Source organism: Pinus tabuliformis, chromosome 2_2, assembly GCF_031772625.1.
Source record: "Pinus tabuliformis cultivar Carrire ecotype Pingquan chromosome 2_2, CPIR1, whole genome shotgun sequence".
NCBI lineage: Eukaryota > Viridiplantae > Streptophyta > Pinopsida > Pinales > Pinaceae > Pinus > Pinus tabuliformis.
In genome coordinates, this window is record NC_142300.1 from 851,093,560 (window position 1) to 851,114,495 (window position 20,936).

Consider the following 20,936-nt stretch of genomic DNA (forward strand, 5'->3'; position numbering starts at 1 on the left):
TGCAGACGCACTGTTCCTTTTGCTTGTCTGCGACCGACGCACATATCAACACTATCGCGCCGCGTCTTTCGCTTCAGAGACGCACCCAATACCACAGTCGCGCCGCGTCCTTCGCTTCAGAGACGCACCTGATCCTTTACTGTACTGCGTCCCGGCGCACTTTCCCTTCACTGAATCTGCGTCCCTTTAGATATAGAAGATAAGAGGACTTTAGAACCAACCCAAACACTCAGATCCACAGATCTGATCATGCGCCATATAGATCGTAGTCCATTAGAAGATTTACCCTTAAAGATATGGACTAGATCACACCAAGAGATGATCAACCAAGATGATGCTTAATCCAAATGAACTCCTTTGCTTTATATAGGCAAGCTTCTCCCCAAAGCGTGGAACAATACCACGAGCCGACACCATAGAAACACGCAACCGTCGGCTAGATACCACACAAGAAGCCCCCACGAGCTTTTCTCTACCTTGAAATGTGTGCACTGGGCGGACGCACCTTCTGAACGGCTGGCCGGCGTCCCTGGACGCGGGTTCTGTATGGAATACCTGTGGGGACGCGCTTGCTGAACAAAATTTCCTGCATCCTTCTTGATTTACCACCTGAAAGCGTTTGCCATCAAGTACAACACCTGAATCATAATGCCAACAGTACTAAGGTCACAAATCAGAGAAAACACCAAGCCAACCCAACAATGCATATGATTACTCTGCCATGAAAATCATTGTGCATATCAATAACATTGGCAGTGTTTACAAGCTAGAGATATATAGGCAGACTGGAAAGATGCCCTGAAGACTAAGGACAACCTTTACAGAGTCCAAGGAAAACTAAGAAGAATAGAGCAGCTGTTAAAGAATGAAAGGGTATTGAGCAAGGCAAGACTTCATAGAATCTCTGAGCTAGATAGAACAAAAGATGCCCTGAAGACTAAGGACAACCTTTATAGAGTCCAAGGAAAAATAAGAAGAATAAAGAACCTGTTAAAGAATCAAAGGGTACTATATAGGCAGATTGGAAAGGTTCCCTGAATACTAAGGACAACCTTTACAGAGTCCAAGGAAAACTAAGAAGAATAGTGCAGCTGTTAAATAATGAAAAGGTATTGAGCAAGGCAAGACTTCATAGAATCTCTGAGCTAGATAGAACAAAAGATGCCTTGAAGACTAAGGACAACCTTTATAGAGTCCAAGGAAAAATAAGAAGAATAAAGAAACTGTTAAAGAATGAAAGGGTACTCAGCAAGGCAAGACTTCATAGAATCCCACACATTTCAAGGACTTGTAAAAACCAGGTGACTATCAGGAACAACTCGAGGACAAACACTCTTAAGTAGTCTCACAAGTTATTGCGAAGACGGAGGTAATATAGAGATAGGCATCTAACCTGCATATCCATCCAATCTGCATGGGAGCCTATGATGACATTTCAGGATGTGGGAGCTTTCCACCCATTTCCAAACCATAGCAGAGCTAGCTAAGTAGAAGTCGTGACTATGTTATGTATAGCCCCCTATGAGGGAAGGCATAGTTTTTTAGGAACCTACCCTACAGGAATTGGGCAAGGGAGCTTAACCGTCATTAAATGGGATTACTACTCCCACTTTCAGAGCATCACCTCCCATAATAACAATTTCAAAAGCGAAAAAAATAAAAAAATAAAAAATAAAAAATAAAATAAAATAAAATTAAATTAAATTAAAAAAAAAAAAAAAAAATTACTTGACTAGAAAAACATCAAAGGAAGACATTTTGTTTTGTTTACTCATAAAAAACAATTTCTTCAGTAACAAATATTTCTACCCATATGCAAGATTACAAGATTGATCAAATGGATGTTAAGGTTACTGATGCTTTTACTTACTTGATATGCACCAACCAAGTCAGGCCGAAGCAAAAGCGAAAGGGCTCAAGTCACTACTAATTGATTTTCAAACAATAGAACTTTATTGACAGCAACCATATTATATAACAATAGTAACTTACACGTATCACAACTCTGCATGCATAATGTTGGATGGAATGAAATGTGTTCACAATAAATTATTAGCAAGGAACACGTATAAATGATGTGATTTGCGTTAACCTCTGTCAAATCAGCTTAACCAACACAAATGTCATAGATGTCATAGGTTTCGAAATAGATGTCATATTACCTCACTGAAACTAGTTCAGTTCTGATGATAAGCTACTCATTGGTACGCTTTCTGTTCATTCGCCATGGGAAGTTCGACCTGCCTTCTCTATATGAGGCTTGCTTGAGCCTAGAACTGCCCCGGTTACAACAAACCCTTTACACCCGGAACAATTCACCCAGTTAAGCACCCCCTGTAAGCTCGCCTGGTCCGAAATTCGAAGTTTGACTTGCCTTCTCATGACCTATAAGCTACTTTTCTTATGAATTCACTATCAGTCTGATAGTAGTCAGTCTCCCTTTATCCTCGCTAGCTTCCAGATTCATTGAAGCAGTGGTTTCAACGGTTGAATATCTAGTCTCCATAGTTTAATCCATTGATCGAGTTGACCGAGAGCGATACCCCACCCTAGTTCAAGCAAATCTATGGGAGGCATAGCCTATTGATGTTTCTCCATAGCCCATTACCTTTAGGGGTGTTCCCTAGCCACCATTAGTTTCAGCACCAGTAAAAGCATCCTCGCCTATTTTAGATCAAGATACCGAGCCTCAGTGATAGTGAATAAAAGGGTAACTTGTCACAGAGCATACACTTTCGCAACTATAGATCACTCCAATCCCCCTTTGCCCACCTCTGAAGCTTCATGATAATTGTCCCTATAGTGTCTTTGGGTAAAGTGTCAAGGCTGGGATTTTCTCTGACAGGCCAGACTCTACTTTCTAATATCCCTAGTGTGGAGGGTCCTCCATCCCAGCGCCATTATGGAGAAAAGGACGAGGAGTCCTAGCTCTGACTCAGATGGGAGCTTTTGCCAGCTCAAATGATTTTTCTGATGCTTCCTTTAACACAGATGCCTCAGATGGCTCAAAATTGCAGTGGGTTTAAGAAATTTCCCCATTAGCGGTCTCCATGGACTAGAGGAAAGATTCAATGCAGCGAAGTAGACATTTATCAATAGTTTCAGTTCCATGGCATCAAACAATCAGGTAATATTCGACAAGATCTTAAGTGACCACACAACATCTACATGCATCCACCTGTAATGCAGTTGCGACTCCACAATAACGACCTGCAACCATAGCAAAAAAATATTTTCGCACCTTAATAATACATAACATTTAATAACCTCAAACTAATGCTAACATTAGTCTGCCACTCGAAAATATTTCTAAAAATGAACTGACTAACTGCAAAATAATATATAGTCTCTTCTGCCTCCGGAAGAGGCCAAATAAGATGTTGAAGTTGAAAGACTAACTAATGTCAAATGCATCAAACTGATTACTATAGTCCCGTGAAGACTAACTAATGTCCAATGCATCAAACTGATTGCTATATTCCCATGCCAGATGGCAGGGACTAATAAGATTGGTGAGCATTGATGTGTCTCATACATAACAACAAAATCAGTGTGCCCGTCGCCAACTATATTGCATATGAATAGGACTAGAAAACTTCTTGTTAGTGGTGAGAGATATATGTAAATGGATTGATCAGTAAATGCCAAGAACTTTGACTAAACCCTAAATACTTTGTGTTTTATAACATAAACATCGTTATCTGGTTGGTTGCTACATTATTATATATATAAGATTGTTGCTAATATTTAATTCAAATTAAGAATATAATTCAGTGAGATAGTAATGTTTTGTTATTTAAAATATATTTTTGTTAATCATATATATGAATTAGAATAAGAAAAAATTATTGGAGTACTGAAATTGTTAGAGTTCTTAGAATACTAAAATTATGAAAAAATCATAAATTAAATTTGTGTTTCCAAAAATTTCTATTAAATTATAAAAAAAAGAAGTAAAAAAAACACTCCAAAACATCTAACAAATGTGTTACAACTATTTAAAAATGCATTGACCAAAAAATTGTCCGAAACTTTCGCTAATGCTTCTTTTACTAAATGATTTATGTCTAATCAATGTGTTATACCTAATAGAGGCATGATCGAAAATGCATTAAGAAGAAATTGCCCAACAACTTTGGTTAAATGTTTGAATGAGGATTCACTGACCTTTTTATTTTATTTTATTTTTTAAATTGACGTTCTAGATTGATTCTTAAGGGAAGGGAATATGCTCAACATATGTTTCGTATGAATGTGTGTTACAGAGTTTGTTAGGTTGCATTGACTTTTAATAAATTTAAAAAATTTGATGTCCCAGTGCCATTATGGAGAAAAGGACGAGGAGGCCTAGCCCCGACTCAGATGGGAGCTTCTGCCAGCTCAGATGATTTTTCTGATGCTTCCTTTGCCACAGATGCCTTAGATGGCTCAAAATTGCAGTGGGTTTAAGAAATTTCTCCATTAGCGGTCTCCATGGACTAGAGGAAAGATTCAACACATCGAAGTAGACATTTATCAATAGTTTCAGTTCCATGGCATCAAACAATCAGGTAATATTCGACAAGATATTACGCGACCACACAACATCTACATGCATCCACTTGTAATTCAGTTGTGGCTCCACAACCACGACCTGCAACCATAGCAAAAAAATATTTTCGCACCTTAATAGTACATAAAATTTAATAACCTGAAACTAATGCTAACATTAGTCTGCCACTCGAAAATATTTCTAAAAATGAATTGACTAACTGCAAAATAATATATAGTCTCTTATGCCTCAGGAAGAGGCGAAATAAGATGATGAAGTTGAAAGACTAACTAATGTCAAATGCATCAAACTGATTACAATAGTCCTGTGAAGACTAACTAATGTCCAATGCATCAAACTGATTTCTATATTCCCATGCTAGATGGCAGGGACTAATAAGATTGGTGAGCATTGATGTATCTCATACATAACAACAAAATCGGTGTGCCCGTCACTAAAATATGTCAAATCAGTGTGCCCGTCGCCAACTATATTGCATATGAATAGGACTAGAAAACATCTTGTCAGTGGTGAGAGATGCGCGTAAATGGATTGATCAGTAAATGCCAAGAACTTTGACTAAATGCTAAATACTTTGTGTTTTATAACAAAAACATTGTTATTTGGTTGGTGGCTAGATTATTAAATATATAAGGTTGTTGCTAATATTTAATTCAAATTAATAATATAATTCGGTGAGATGGTAATGTTTTGTTATTTAAAATATATTTGTGTTAATTTCATATATGAATTAGAATAAGAAAAAATTATTGGAGTACTGAAATTGTTAGAGTTCTTAGAATACTAAAATTATGAAAAAATCATAAATTAAATTTGTGATTCCAAAATTTCTATTAAATTATAAAAAAGTAAAAAAACACTCCAAAACATCTAACAAATGTGTTACAACTATTTAAAAATGCATTGACCAAAAAATTGTCCGGAACTTTCGCTAAATGCTTCTTTTACTAAATGCTTTATGTCTAATAATGTGTTATACCTAATAGAGGCATGATCGAAAATGCACTAAGAAGAAATTTCCCAACAACTTTAGTTAAATGTTTGGACGAAGATTCACTGACCTTTTTATTTTATTTTATTTTTTAAATTGACATTCTAGATTGATTCTTAAGGGAAGGGAATATGCTCAACATAGGCTCGGATGATTTTTCTAATGCTTCCTTTGCCACAAATGCCTCAAATGGCTCAAAATTGTAGTGGGTTTAAGAAATTTCTCCATTAGCGGTCTCCATGGACTAGAGGAAAGATTCAACGCAGCGAAGTAGATATTGATCAATAGTTTGAGTCCCATGGCATCAAACAATCAGGTAATATTCAACAAGATCTTACGCAACCACACAACATCTACATGCATCCACCTGTAATGCAGTTGCGGCTCCACAACAACGACCTGCAACCATAGCAAAAAATTATTTTCGCACCTTAATAATACATAACATTTAATAACCTCAAACTAATGCTAACATTAGTCTGCCACTCGAAAATATTTCTAAAAATGAACTGACTAACTGCAAAATAATATATAGTCTCTTGTGCCTAGGGAAGAGGCCAAATAAGATGTTGAAGTTGAAAGACTAACTAATGTCAAATGCATCAAACTAATTACTATAGTTGTTGAATTTAAGTTTCTGTGATCCATATCAGGTTTTTTGAGAAGAATTTTTGGCGTAAATCACATTCGAATGCATTTGTCGACGCGTTTCGAACCAACGAGTGTGGTTCATCATCAGGACAAGTTGAAGAATCAGATCCAGGCTGCATGTTAAATAGTTAGAGCAGAACATCCAACGACTATATTTGACCATGCAACGACTATATTGAACTAGTAAGCTAGACTGGCTAACGACTATATTTGACTGGGAAACGGCTAGTCGGACTGGACCAAGGGACAGGGACAGGAGAACATAACTATATTTAAATAAAAATTAATCACTAGGAATTAATTATTTACTTGAAATGACATATATTTAAGTAAGATAAATAAATATTTAGTTAGTTAATTGAAAGTTAGTTTAGTACCAAATATAAACTAGGTAATATATTAAATATATAAATAAGTTAAAGTTACATAATTAATAGTAAGTTAGTTTTACTATTATTAAATTAAAAGGGGTTAATATTAAATTTACATTAAATAGTTAATGGAAAGTTAGTTTAAAACATATATAAATAAGGTAACATATTTAATTAACATGAATTAAAATGGTTTATATTAAATATACATCAGAGTTATTTAATTAAATATTTCATATTCTATTAAAATTATATAATTAAATATGAGTTAGTTTTTAATTTATATTTAATCAAAGGGGTTAATAAAAATTAAAAATCTAATTGTAAGTTAGTATTGTTATATTTATTACCATAACCACTAATTGTTGTTAAATCTATTAATCGATCTTAATAAAGCTATTAAAATAAAATAAACTTAAGCCTTATCTAAAATATAATAAGAATAATTCTTTAAAGGATAACTTATTAAGGTAGTTGAATAAGGGATCAAGGATAATTTTTTTTTTAAACTAAACCAATGGGGAGAAAGAAGCTTGTTTTAAAGAAGGTTAGTTCATAATAAAAAACCTTCATCACTAATTATGAAGAAAAACAAATTATACAAAAGGATTTTTTTTTTAAGTAAACAATAAAGTTTTTAATATTAATGGAGTGGAAGGGAAAGAGAACAGGCGAACAAAAATAAAAATCAAAGGGATGATAAAAAGGAAAAACCGACAATCTAGAAAATGAGGGGGAAGAACAACAAAAGGAGCGGGGCACGGGGAAATGGCTAGGAAGAGAGGGCAGGGATCCAACAACTGCTAATTTTCTAGCCGTCATCTCTATTGAGATTGTTTGGCCTTTTTCCAATCTCAATGGCTTCCCTAAATTTCCGGTGATGGAACTGAGCAACCCTAGCAATAACACAAGCCTCCTCAACACATACATGATGCTTTGTCTTTTCAGCATGCTCTGCTAAGGCGGACGATCCGGTCCTCCCATGCAATAACACAAGCCTCCTCAACACATACATGATGCTTTGTCTTTTCAGCATGCTCTGCTAAGGCGGACGATCGGGTCCTCCCATGTTTTAAGTCGACTGAGTGCTCATTAATCCTTTGATTAATAGGACCCGTCTCACCAATGGAGGGGGTCCCACAAGAACAGGGAATAACATAGACACCATTCATGTCCTTGGGGTCGATCGAGTCTTTTAGTGACCGAAGGGAGCTACGGATAGTGTTAAGGGGTCTAAAAGTAGAGGGAACATTATGCTTCCTAAGAATCCTAGCAAACTTATGAGTAGTCCCTTGGATGAAAGAGTCTTTTAGTGACCGAAGGGAGCTACGGATAGTGTTAAGGGGTCTAAAAGTAGAGGGAACATTATGCTTCCTAAGAATCCTAGCAAACTTATGAGTAGTCCCTTGGATGAAAGAGAGATGAACCCCTCAAACTGACTCGATCATCTTTAGGGTTTTCTTGACCAACAAATTATTGTTGGCTCTAAAGAAAGTTTTCTGACCGAGGTGCCTACTGTAACCGTTCTTAACAAAGTGGACTTTCTCTTTATAAAAGCTGAAACTAATTAATTAATGTCTCGTAAAAACTAACTAATGTCCAATGCATCAAACTGATTGCTATATTCCCATAAAAACTAACTAATATCCAATACATCAAATTAATTACTATATTCCCATGCGAGATCGCAATTGGTGAGCATTGATGTATCTCATGCAGAACAACAAAATCGGTATGCCCGTCACCAAAACATGTCAAATCGGTGTGCCCGTCGCCAACTGTATTTCATATGAATAGGAATAGAAAATGTCTCGCAAGTGGTGAGAGATGCGCGTAAATGGATTGATAGTAAATGCCAAGAACATTGACTAAACGCTAAATACTTTGTGTTTTATAACAAAAACATCGTTGTCTGGTTGGTGGGTAGATTATTAAATATATAAGGTTGTTGCTAATATTTAATTTAAATTAATATAATTCTGTGAGATGGTAATGTTTTGTTATTTAAAATATATTTTTATTAATAAGGAAAAATTATTGGATTACTAAAATGGTTAGAGTTTTTAGAAAAAAATCATAAATTAAATTTGTGATTCCAAAATTTCTATTAAATTATAAAAATAAAAATAAAAAAAACACTCCAAAACATCTAACAACTGTGTTACAACCATTTAAAAATGCATTGACCAAAAAAATTGTCCGGAACTTTCGCTAAATGCTTCTTTTACTAAATGTTTTATGTCTAATCAATGTGTTATGCTGTATTGTTTAATTACAATACATCAGTATCGGGTGAAAATGCATTTGAGAAGAAATTGCCGGGAACAACTTATTCTATGATTTATGTTTAATGAATGCGTCATATTCGCTTCCTGGTTGCTTCCCTCCATCCATGGAAAACAATTTATTATTAACAGAGAAGGGCATTTTTTTGATATATAAAGTCCCACTGTGTCTTCAATGAAATGCGAATTTCAGAAATCAACCAGATCTCAGTGCTGTTTTGTGTTTCATAGATTGGTTGAACACATTGAAATAGTGAGACATAAAGAGAGTGATACAGGCGCAGCTACTAGCCTGGTAGGTACTATGAGAAGAGGACCACAATACTAAGGTTAAGTGCGCATTCCCAAGCTCTGCAACACATCTTCAATCTTTACATCTTTCATTGTTATTCATTTCTGTAATATCCCATGGCTTCCTCCTCAACGTCTACCTCCCATAGCGACAACAACAACGACTATGTGTTTGATGTTTTCATCAATCACAGGGGCCCCGATGTCAAGAAAACCTTGGCCACCCATCTCTACCATCGCCTTTGCAAACATGACTTGAGGGTATTTTTAGATGACCAGGAATTGCGCGCGGGAGATACTGTAAGCCCTCAACTTGAAAGCGCCGTTAGAACATCCTCTGTGAATATAGCGATTTTTTCGGAAAATTATGCGTATTCAAAATGGTGCCTCGATGAACTGGTAAATATGGTAGACTCTATGTCAAAGTACAAGTCCACCATCATCCCAATCTTCTACGGTGTCAAGCCTGCAGAGGTTCGGTGGACGCAGGACGGACAGGGAGTCTACGCTCAAGCCCTATACAAACTTCAAGGGAAAAAAACATTTGATGGTCAGCATCGACACGATTCCGAGATTATTGAAAAATGGAGGAATGCTCTGTCTACAGTTGCAGATATAAAAGGTTTTGACGGAGCGACATACAACAGGTGAGAAAACCACCCCTCCATATAAATTTGAGCATTTAATTGATAGATAGGTAGCACCATATGTACCCATTTCTACATGCTGACTTTTCGCCAATTATTATCTGTTTCCATTTCTGTTTTAAAAGAGAAGGAAAGAGATGAAGATGAATTTCGTTTGCGTGGTAGCAATAAGCACTCCTATAAAAAAAAATCAATAAAATCTCTTTGGAAAAATAATGAACAAATAAACAAATATCCTAGAGCAAAAGCAAATTAAATTCATAAAAATTTCATAGTTAAATGTGATTAAAACTTCCGATGCATGCAGATCGACCATGTATATAGGCAGCTTTATTTGTATCTAATTATGATTAATGAAAAAGATGAAACCAAATCTAGACTAAATATCACTCAAAATAAATTCTTCTTTCCCGTCGATTATTCTTTTGAGATCTTTAGTTCTGCCCTTGTACTTCATAGCGAGTGTCTGATGTTCAACCACTGTTCATGTTTGGTTTCTTTCACTGTTTTAGTATGGAGCAGCTCCTAGAAGACGTGGTGGAAGGAGTGCTGAAAAATGTGAAAAGAAGACTGTATGTGTCAGAATATCCAAAAGGCTTGGAGGGGAAATTAAAAAATTTTGAAACCACAATGTCATTGCAGCAGGAAGATGGGAAGGTTAGAGTTATAGGAATTGTGGGCCTCGGAGGGGTTGGCAAAACCACCCTAGCAAAAGAGTTTTTTAACAATCAGAGATCAAAATACAAGCGATGTTGCTTTCTATTTGATATAAGAGACAAATCTTTAGCTACCTTGCAGAGCGACCTTATGAAGGATTTAATTCAATCAAATGTGCAAATAGGCAGCACTGATGAAGGCAAAGTAAAGCTCCGAAGGTATCTTCCATCCTCTGATTGTCTCATTATTTTAGATGATGTGGACCATATTAAGCAGTTGGAGGCATTACTTTTACCAGCGAAAGATGCCCTTAAAACCAATAGCTTAATTTTAGTGACATCCCGCAATAAGGATGTTCTCATAAGATCACAGATTCCAGAGACGTCGATTTACATGCTACAAGGTCTCGAACCAGAGCATTCCCGAGAGCTCTTTTGCTGGCATGCATTTGGCCAGCCTCATCCTGCTGTCGGATTTGACAAGGAGGTTGAAAAGTTTTTGGGTGCCTGCCTTGGTTTGCCGTTATCTATTAAAGTATTTGGGTCGCTTCTCTGTGGAATAAATGATTTAAATCATTGGGAAGCACAATTTCGCAAAATCTCCAACATGCTTCCTGATGATATACAAGGCAGGCTAAGAATTAGCTACGACGGTCTTGATGAGGAGGAGAAAAAGATATTCTTAGACATTGCCTGCTTCTTCAGAGGAGAAAAAAGAGATAGAGTCATTAGAATATTGAATAGAACCGGCTGGGAAGGAACGCTGGGCCTTTGGAAGCTGGAAAACAGATGTTTGGTGCAAGTGGACAGTAAAAACCGTCTGAGAATGCATGACCATGTCAGAGACATGGGCAGATATCTGGCGGAGAAGGAACCTCCTGATGGTGAGCTTCGGCTTTGGAACCCAACTGCCAACCTTTTTCATAAGCTTTCCGGCCAATTACCTGTAAGTATTTTGAAGTGTTTTCGACAGATTTCCAATTAGCGTCCTGTTATCAAAATTGTGTCTGGTTAGTTTTGAATTCTTAAAACTTTGCAAGAAAGAATCTTGTTTCTAACAGCTCTGAGTGAACAATTCAGGTTCGTGGAATTAGCCTGGTAGATGGACATGAGGTTGAACAATATTTCCAAAACCTTGAGGAGCCTGCTCGCACTCGTTTATTGAGTAATATGAGCGGGTTGCAGTTGCTTAAGGCTGAAGGTTATTTTCCTAAATGCCTATTGAATGTTTGCCACCATTTACCAAACCTAATATATTTAGACTGGCTGAGCTGTCCCGAGTCCTCCTTCCCTTCCTGGATTCCAACCAAGAATTTAAGAGTTTTACATATAAACGGACATTTTTTTGAAACACTCTGGCAACACGAATCTCAGGTATTCTTCTTAAATTTCTATTTCTTGTTTTTTCTTCAAATTGTAAATATTTACTGCATTTAAGAATTGTCTTCCTCTAACACACTGCCTGTGACATTTACAGTCTTTGACGTACTTTAATAATGTATGTGAACAATGCAGGCACCTCTGCAGCTGAGGGAATTGTGGATTCAGGCTCCCCTTTTAAATGTTCCAGATTTCATTGGGAACCTGCAGCATCTCGAAATATTTGTAGTGTCCCACAGTCTTCATCTTGAAAGTTTGCCAGATTCGGTTGGGAACCTAGCAGGCCTCCAACATCTGGACTTGAGCAGCTGCTCCGCTCTGCAGACGCTTCCGGACTCGGTTGGGAACCTAGCAGGCCTCCAACATCTCAACTTGACCTGGTGCTCCGCTCTGCAGACGCTTCCGGACTCGGTTGGGAAGCTAGCAGGCCTCCAACATCTCAACTTGACCTGGTGCACCGCTCTGCAGACGCTTCCGGACTCGGTTGGGAAGCTAGCAGGCCTCCAACATCTCAACTTGACCTGGTGCTCCGCTCTGCAGACGCTTCCGGACTCGGTTGGGAACCTAACAGGCCTCCAACATCTCAACTTGTGTAACTGCTCCGCTCTGCAGACGCTTCCGGACTCGGTTGGGAACCTAGCAGGCCTCCAACATCTCAACTTGACCTGGTGCTCCGCTCTGCAGACGCTTCCGGACTCGGTTGGGAACCTAGCAGGCCTCCAACATCTGGACTTGTGTAACTGCTCCGCTCTGCAGACGCTTCCGGACTCGGTTGGGAACCTAGCAGGCCTCCAACATCTGGACTTGCTTAACTGCTCCGCTCTGCAGACGCTTCCGGACTCGGTTGGGAACCTAGCAGGCCTCCAACATCTGGACTTGACCTTGTGCTTCGCTCTGCAAACGCTTCCGGACTCGGTTGGGAACCTAGCAGGCCTCCAACATCTCAACTTGACCCGGTGCTTCGCTCTGCAGAGGCTACCGGACTCGGTTGGGAACTTAGCAGGCCTCCAACATCTCGACTTGAGCGACTGCTCCGCTCTGCAGACGCTTCCGGACTCGGTTGGGAACCTAGCAGGCCTCCAAAATGTCAACTTGTTTAACTGCTCCGTTCTTCAGACGCTTCCGGATTCGGTTGGGAACCTAGCAGGCCTCCAACATCTGCGCTTGAGTGACTGCTCCGCTCTGCGGACTCTTCCGGACTTGGTTGGGAACCTAGCAGGGCTCCAAGATCTCTACATGTATAACTGCTCCGCTCTGCAGACGCTTCCGGACTCGTTTGGGAACTTAGCAGGCCTCCAACAGCTGAACTTGACGAACTGCTCCGCTCTGCGGACGCTTCCGGACTCTGTTGGGAACCTAGCAGGCCTCCAACAGCTGAACTTGACGGGCTGCTCCGCTCTGCAGACGCTTCCGGACTCGGTTGGGAACCTAGCAGGCCTCCAACATCTCGACTTGTCCTGGTGCTCCGCTCTGCAGAGGCTCCCAGACTCAGTTGGGAAGTTGAGAAGCCTCCGAAGTCTTGCCCTGGATGGGTGCTCCGCTCTGCAAAGGCTCCCAGACTCGATTGGCAACTTAACGAGCCTCCAAACTCTTGGTTGGCCGGTTGTTCCAATTTAGAGATGGTGCCCAATGTTGAGCATTTGGGTTCGTTGGAGTATCTTAATGTGTGTCAATGTTCCAAACTGCAATGGGATGCGGGAATAGTAGAGCAGCTGCGCCAACGCCTGGGAGAAGGCTTTGGAGAGGGTTTCAATGAAGAAAGCAGTGAAGAAAGGCTTTTGAGATGGCCAGAAGTTTCCAGTGATGGAGAAGGCTTTGGAGATGGCCAGAAGTTTCCAGTCATGGAGAAGGTTTCAATGAAGAAATAGATTACAGTGAAGAAAGCGGGTATCCAGGAGACGAAAGCGAGTGGTAAAATATAACAGCACTTTCAGAATGACAATCGTCGTCTGGTGGCTACAGTGCAGTTTATATTATGAAAGAAATTTATTAAGGTTTATATATCCGAGACCAAAGTTTTTGATTAAAGATTATTATCGAGGACGAATTATGTATTTGGAGAACGTCTAAAGATATAAAGTGATATCATAAAATTTCTTTGAATGAGTTTTATATTAAATTGATGTAAATTCATTTAACACAAATTTATTGAGATTTTTACATTGAGATTTTTACATTAAATTTATGTAAATTCATTTAATAGAAATTTCTGTTAAAATTTATTAAAGATTATTAAAAATACAAAAGAAGAAATTAATTTACTTTTAATTCTTTGGAAGTGTTTAAAATATTTTTTTATATGTTTGAATTTTTTTTATGAATAAATTTTATTTAAAAAATTTACAAAAATTTATTAAAACTATATATTTACTAAATTAATTTAAAAACAAAAACTATTTAAAAATTATATATATTTATATATTTTTTATCTATAAAATGCAGTGGATATTCCATTGAATAGTTTGTCTCAACATATTTGATAAAATATATTAAAATTCGAAAATGTATACCATGAGGTTTTAATAAATCTAGAACAACGAAAAATACGGAAAATAGAGGAAAGTGAAAAGTAAACATCAACAAACCACAATGAACATAAGATATGCTTTGGGAAATCCTTTTAGGAGAAAAATTAGTTGGAAGGTGAGGTTGCTTTGCTCTCTCTTCCTCTAAATGGAAGTGGTGCAAATACAAAGTAGTGAGACCTATGGCCCGTGGGCTGCTACAAAACAAAACCCTATGTTATGCTCTCTCTCTATCCACTCTTAGCAACTCTTTTCAACTATGGAACATAATGCACTTGAATAGAATGGAACCATGTTACCTCCTAGTGGCATGGTTATAACATAGCTTGGTAGCCAACTAGTGGTTAAGTTTTACTCCTTTGAACTCCTAAGTAAAGTTACAATATCAACCCTTCGAGAGTCCTCTTCATCATGTTCACGTGTCTAGTGCATTTTCTATGAATAATAGGGCCTGGTGTGGCATCCTCTCGAATTATGGTGGTTCATCATGATAGGTGAACTTTGGGAGGCATAACTCTTGCATGCAAACTCTAATTAACGACTTTTGTAGATAGTTGGAAAGTTCTATGTTGTATAATAACACCAGTGGATGGAGTGCTTAAGGGGAAAAGTTTTACTCCCCAAAAAACATCATTAAAGGCCTCACACTGGCCCTAGAAGGTTCAAGGCCCCAATTCTCCAAATTGGGCCTTACCGCTAAAATGCTCATGTAAGTTGATTTCTCTAATTTTCCACTTTATAAGCATTGAGATGGATAAAAACCAATGTAACGATCTAATCCATATCGATTTTTATTTGAAAATATAAAATAAAGGGACTTGATCTTTACAACTCGTTCCTATTCTATCGGTTGCAGGGGAATAGGGGAATGTATTTATTTCATTGGACTTTAACCTAGATATAGAAACCATGTTTGCTCCTATTTGGATCAAACTCCCACACCTCCCTATTATCTTTGGGACCTTGATTCCTTCAAATTATTGGAGACAAGTTGGGGTGTTACATAATTTACATTGAACCTAGGGGAAATTTTTTTACATGTGCTAGAATTTGTGTGGAAATGGACTTTCAGCCGACAGTGTTTGAGGAAATTTAACCAAATTTGGAGGACCAGAGTTATCAACAGGCCCTAATCACGAGCAAGTCATTTTTTAGATGTAACATGAGTGTGGAAATTTTATAAAATGTTACTTAAAATCCCAAGAAATTCAACCATCTTTGAAGCAGAGTTCAAAGAAAATTTCACCCTCTCAAAATAATATTGAGCAAGGTGCACTCAAACAAGTAAGAAGAAAGCATAAGTGACAATAGCCTTGGCGAGACTCAACTTGATAACCAATCTCATCTACACTTATCCAATCCCTCCAATAATATATTTGGAGCTCTGACAATGAAGAAGAGGTTGAGAAAGATCATTCAAAGAATAACTTAGAGCCTAGCTCAGGGTGTCTTTCAAAGGAACAAAAGATTTAAAAACATGTAGCTTCTAATGATACCCATATTGAGCAGTGTGCACCTTCTTAGGTGAAGGGATCTATTCCATAAATAGAGAGTATGGCTCCACTTGTGAAGGATAATATAGTTATCAACTTAATGAGAATTTTTATCTCAAAATGAGAACACTAAGTCAACAAATCTAGATTAAAAAATCAAAATTGACTCTAAAATTGGCACTTGAAATTTATTTACTATTTTTTTTTATAAATTTACTGAAAAAATAAGTTAATAAAAAAGAAAAAAAATGATCTGATATTTCCTGATTCATCACAATGTATTTTCTGGTTGACGTTTCGAGCTAGCAACTGTGGCTCATCATCAAGACAAAGATAAGAAATATGATCTAGTTTAGAAAGATAAATAGGAGAGAGATGCAAGGTCAAAGAGTGGAAAATAGACGTTAGGTTAGATACATGTTAGAGGTAAATTTAATTCATTAATAAAATTGTAAGAACATGATTCAAACGATCATATTTATTAAAATATATATAAAAAATTAACATGTGTGTGTGTATATATATATATATATATATAAATTATATCAACAAATTGTAATCAAAAGTATATATATAAATATAAAATAAAATGTGTAAAAATACATTAGTAATAATATCGTTAATATAAGGAGATCGAGAAACAAAAGAGATTCAAATGGCCAAAAGTATATAATAATTAATAGAAGGATATATATATATATATATATATATCTATATATATATATATATATATATATATATATATATATATATATATATATATATATATATATATATATATATATATATATATATATATATCTATATATATATAAGGAAAAAGACGCAATTTTCATTAATATGTTAAGAAAATTACATGTTGGATAATGTTGCATGTATGAGATGCATTCACTGAAGAGCAACTTAGAAGAGTTAGGGAAAAACTGTATACAAATTTACATCATAGTAGTCCAGGTAGTTATATCCACCATGATAAACAAAAATACTGAGTCACTGTCCCAATAGTAATAATAGAAATTGTAGCAAAAAAACATAGAACTAAAAAATAAAAAAAAAAAGAATGATTTGTGAGATCACTCCGAGAGATGCCCGTTCATCTCAATGAACGACCGGTGGAAAAAATGGTAGAAAATGCCCTCCCTGTATTCCTGAATTTTCCATTGTCCCATGTTCAGCTGCGCGACCGCTTTGGAAAGACGATCAATGATCTCATTCCTTTCCCTGTATATATGTGAGCATACAATAAAATCAAATTGTGATTTTAATGTAAATATATCATCCAGCATGTCTCTGAGTGTGTGAAAGTGACAGTGATATACATCGTTTATCTAATTTATAACAAGCTGTGAATCCCCGTATATCTGAATCTTTTGGCAATTTAGTTCTCTTGCAAATAGGAGAAGGTGTTTTAATCTGTTTAGTTCTGCATAATTATTGGTGCCCCTATCTAGGTCAACTTGGATTTTGTAGGACATGTTATCACCCCAAGAAACTCTCCTAGGTTGTATCTCAGAGATGATCGGGAACATTACAAACTCAACATAATGTTGGAAATGGATGAATGGAAGGATTGATGGTTTTTCAAGCCAGATAACCACTCCTACTTTGCTTGACTCCAGACATGCGTGAACACCCCCAGACTACAAGGCTTTAAACCACCAATTACTGACAGCTTAAGGATTAGATGAATATGGAGAATACTGACCACACCAGCAGATGCACAAGACCATGTGATGGCCGGCTGCAACCAATAAAGAGGTCTGCAAATCTATTTCCTAATGCACAGACAGGATGACAACTCTTTGTCACTAGGTAAACAGAAACTTGAATAACACATTCACTGATACATACAAGACCTTAACACAGAGGTAGGATGACAGCTCCTCAAATGCTAAATATCAAGAGTTCATGAAAACTGCATAACAGGCACAGACTAGAACAGAGTAGAAATGGAAAGTGAGAAATTAACAACAAAAGAAGCTTGTATTAGTTGAAAATGCCGACGAGATGCTGCAATTATCAAAGCAGTTACAGTCTCCAGAAGTTGAACTTTACATCAAAACATCAACCATCAACCCTGATTACATCTGTTTTCTGGATATATATAGAGTTTTTTTACAAAGATATTCTGCTATTCTATGTGTGGGGGGGTCATAATTGACCACCAACCGCCTTAACTGCCTGATGGAGTCTTCGATACAATTTGTCTGCTTCAGTGAATGAAATTGATCTTCTCATATGCTCTGCTGTCCTTCCCGAGCAGGTGGAGTGTTATATGAATGAATTTCCATAACTGTTGAATTTGTTTAACTGCTCGAGGCTTGTCCTTTCTCTCTTGGCCATATTGTTTATTGAATGCAATTGTTGAAGATGAAATGCGCTGAGTACTAGTAGATGATCGCTTCGTCCTTCAGGAGCACAGAACAATCAAAGCTGGCGTATTGCATGGCGGGCGGACGATCTGGTCAGAGGAGCAAGAACGGCAGTCCGATGGAACATAAGGACGACCGATATGGCCTAGAGGGAGGTATCGGAAGCAGGCAATCGTGAGCCGTTGGACCTCGAGCGGATAGATCCAACGGTCACCGGGCGAAAAAGATGTGCGGAGTTTATCGGGCGGGGACGGAGGACGGGCGGTAAGTAGTATTACCCGCACCGCTTTTCGGTAGTGGGTGGTAAACATACAAAGGCCAGCGATCACAATCATTGTGCGACGCGTGGCAGACAGGGCGGAATAAAACCACTTTTGATCGCGAGTTAACACGCGGGCAGTTTGCAAGTGCGGGGAAAGAAAAAACTGTTGGATCACACGGTATAAGATCGGACGGCGGGGTTTAAGTGCACATGTTTTCGTCGGATGTGACGTGAAAAAGGGCTTGTGAAAGCGCTCGGTCATGTGATCACAGTTGCATGGGGCTTAGGTTTTAGCGCTTGGGCTTGAGGAAACAAGGGCTTAAGTCGAGCTTTGGAGGAAGAACAGAGATGGTGGGAGTTATGAGGGTGTGAGCGGAGTGAGGGGAGCGAGGAGGATGACTGATACAGGTTTTCTTTGAACAACAGTAGCACGACCAGGCCTGCATTTGACCCTCAAATGCTAAAGTATGTAGCAGAGCTAACAAGACACAAGATTGTTGATGTGTAATATAGCCCCCCCACAGCCCTCGACTTGGGCCAAGCCATCAAAATATCCAATATATATATATATATATATATATATTTCAAATGTAAGAAAATATTTGACCAAGCTAAAAAGAAGGGGGTTAGAAGAAAAATAAAGTAAGAAGAATCAGGGAGAAGATTTTGATGATCAACATAAATATGTTAGAAATTAAATAACAAAGCAATGGAACACATAAAATGTTGCAGAAACACCAACACTAAAAAAATCATAAAACAAGAGAGACACATATATACGTGGTTCACCCAATTTGGGCTACATCCCCAGAGAAACAACCAGTCATTCCTTTTTATATTATCTAGCAAACTGAAGGGATACAACCTATAGAAAATTCCTTGTAACTTCCTTTTATCTCTCACACAGTTTCCTATGTTTTTCTGTCACGGAATAATACACAATCGCAATACAATTCCATCATATAAATTAACGGTTGTCTTCTAAGGAAAAAACCCTAAATTAACATAACTTCTACTGTTAAATCTTTCGCCTGATAAACAACCGAGATTGACTACGAAATTACAATATTTTACAAGGAAAATTTTCTCTAATGTTTTATTCAAGGGCGCTACCCCTGAACCCCTGCCAAGCCCCACCCCGATGACACTAGTGGGGGGGGTAAGCCCCTTCACACCCCCCGTAAGGGACTCACATCCAAATGCAGTTGAAACAATACCTCTAAATCAATAAAATAATCAGGCTCCACACCCAACAAAAGAGAGAATGAAGGGGAAGATAAAAATGAAGAAGACAAAATTTCAAATGAGACAAGAAAATGAAAGTAGAAGGGAAAAGGGAAAGGATTTGCTTCAGCATGAAGAAAAAACAGGAACTATAAACTCAAAATGGGAACTCTGGCCAAAAAACCCCGAAAAGACATCAAAAATAGGGCTAAAAATGAAAAATGTGTATACTAGAACGATGGTTTTTTTTAGGGTCAATTTTGAACATGTTTTAAAAATGGAAGTGAAAACAAATTTTTCGTGCAAAAATTGTGCAAAAAACACCCTGAAAATGAAAAATGTTGATACTAGAATGATGGTTTTTTTTTAGGGTCAATTTTCAAATTTTTAAAAAATTCCAGTAAAACCGAATTTTTATGTGCAAAAAAAAAGCTGTTTTTGAGGAAAAAAACACACTAATGTTTTTGGTAGAATAACATTTTTCTTTCCTAAGTAAAATTTCAACATGTTTTAGTAATGATGATAAAGCTATAATAATGGGATCTAAAACACATTAAAATTCTATTAATTTTCATTTATGTTGTTAAACATATAATAACATCACACTAAAGATCGCTAAAATTCTAATTGTTTTCAACCATAACACTAAAGATACAAAACAAATTGGAAAATTTTCAACCATAAAATTAAAAAAACATGACATTATGAACAAATTACATGACTAAATTAATCAAAATGTCGTTATTTGTAGACTGAATGAAACATACATTATATCTTTAATTTATTGTTGCATTGTAGATATTCTAAACAATAAAAGTAATCATAACTAAAACATATAAATCAACAACATAAAAATGACTCATAACTTTTGATTTAACACCATATGGAAATCAAAATTTTTATTTTAAGATATGATGCAAACATCAATTATATAAATTGTCTTAGACAATTATTCAAAATCACTCATATTTTCTTGCACACCATCAGAATTCACATCTTCAGATTAATGACTAGATGCAAACAAAGATGTTCCATAAGCTTCTCTTTCATCAACTAGTGCCCCATCTGAGTCCACTTGAATGCCCACCATTTCAGGTTTCAAAATTCTTTTGGATCTAGGACTGGTTTCAACACACTCCCATCTCAACACTGTTCCTTCTAGTAACAACCTTTTCAGAATCTCTATCGTCTTGAAGTGAAGAGTTCCTCTCTTTGTTAAATTGAAGTCATAAACAA

General features: G+C 37.1%; 1 protein-coding gene across 1 annotated transcript; it reads left to right on the forward strand.

The window, feature by feature from the left end:
• Positions 1-9,007: 9,007 nt before the first annotated feature.
• On the forward strand, positions 9,008-13,725 carry LOC149195634 (TMV resistance protein N-like). Its single transcript, XM_089405377.1, has 4 exons — positions 9,008-9,788; positions 10,301-11,390; positions 11,525-11,818; positions 11,960-13,725. Exons 1-4 carry the CDS (start codon positions 9,259-9,261, stop codon positions 13,439-13,441), a joined length of 3,396 nt encoding a protein of 1,131 aa, XP_089261503.1. The 5' UTR covers positions 9,008-9,258; the 3' UTR covers positions 13,442-13,725.
• The last annotated feature ends 7,211 nt before the right edge of the window (positions 13,726-20,936 follow it).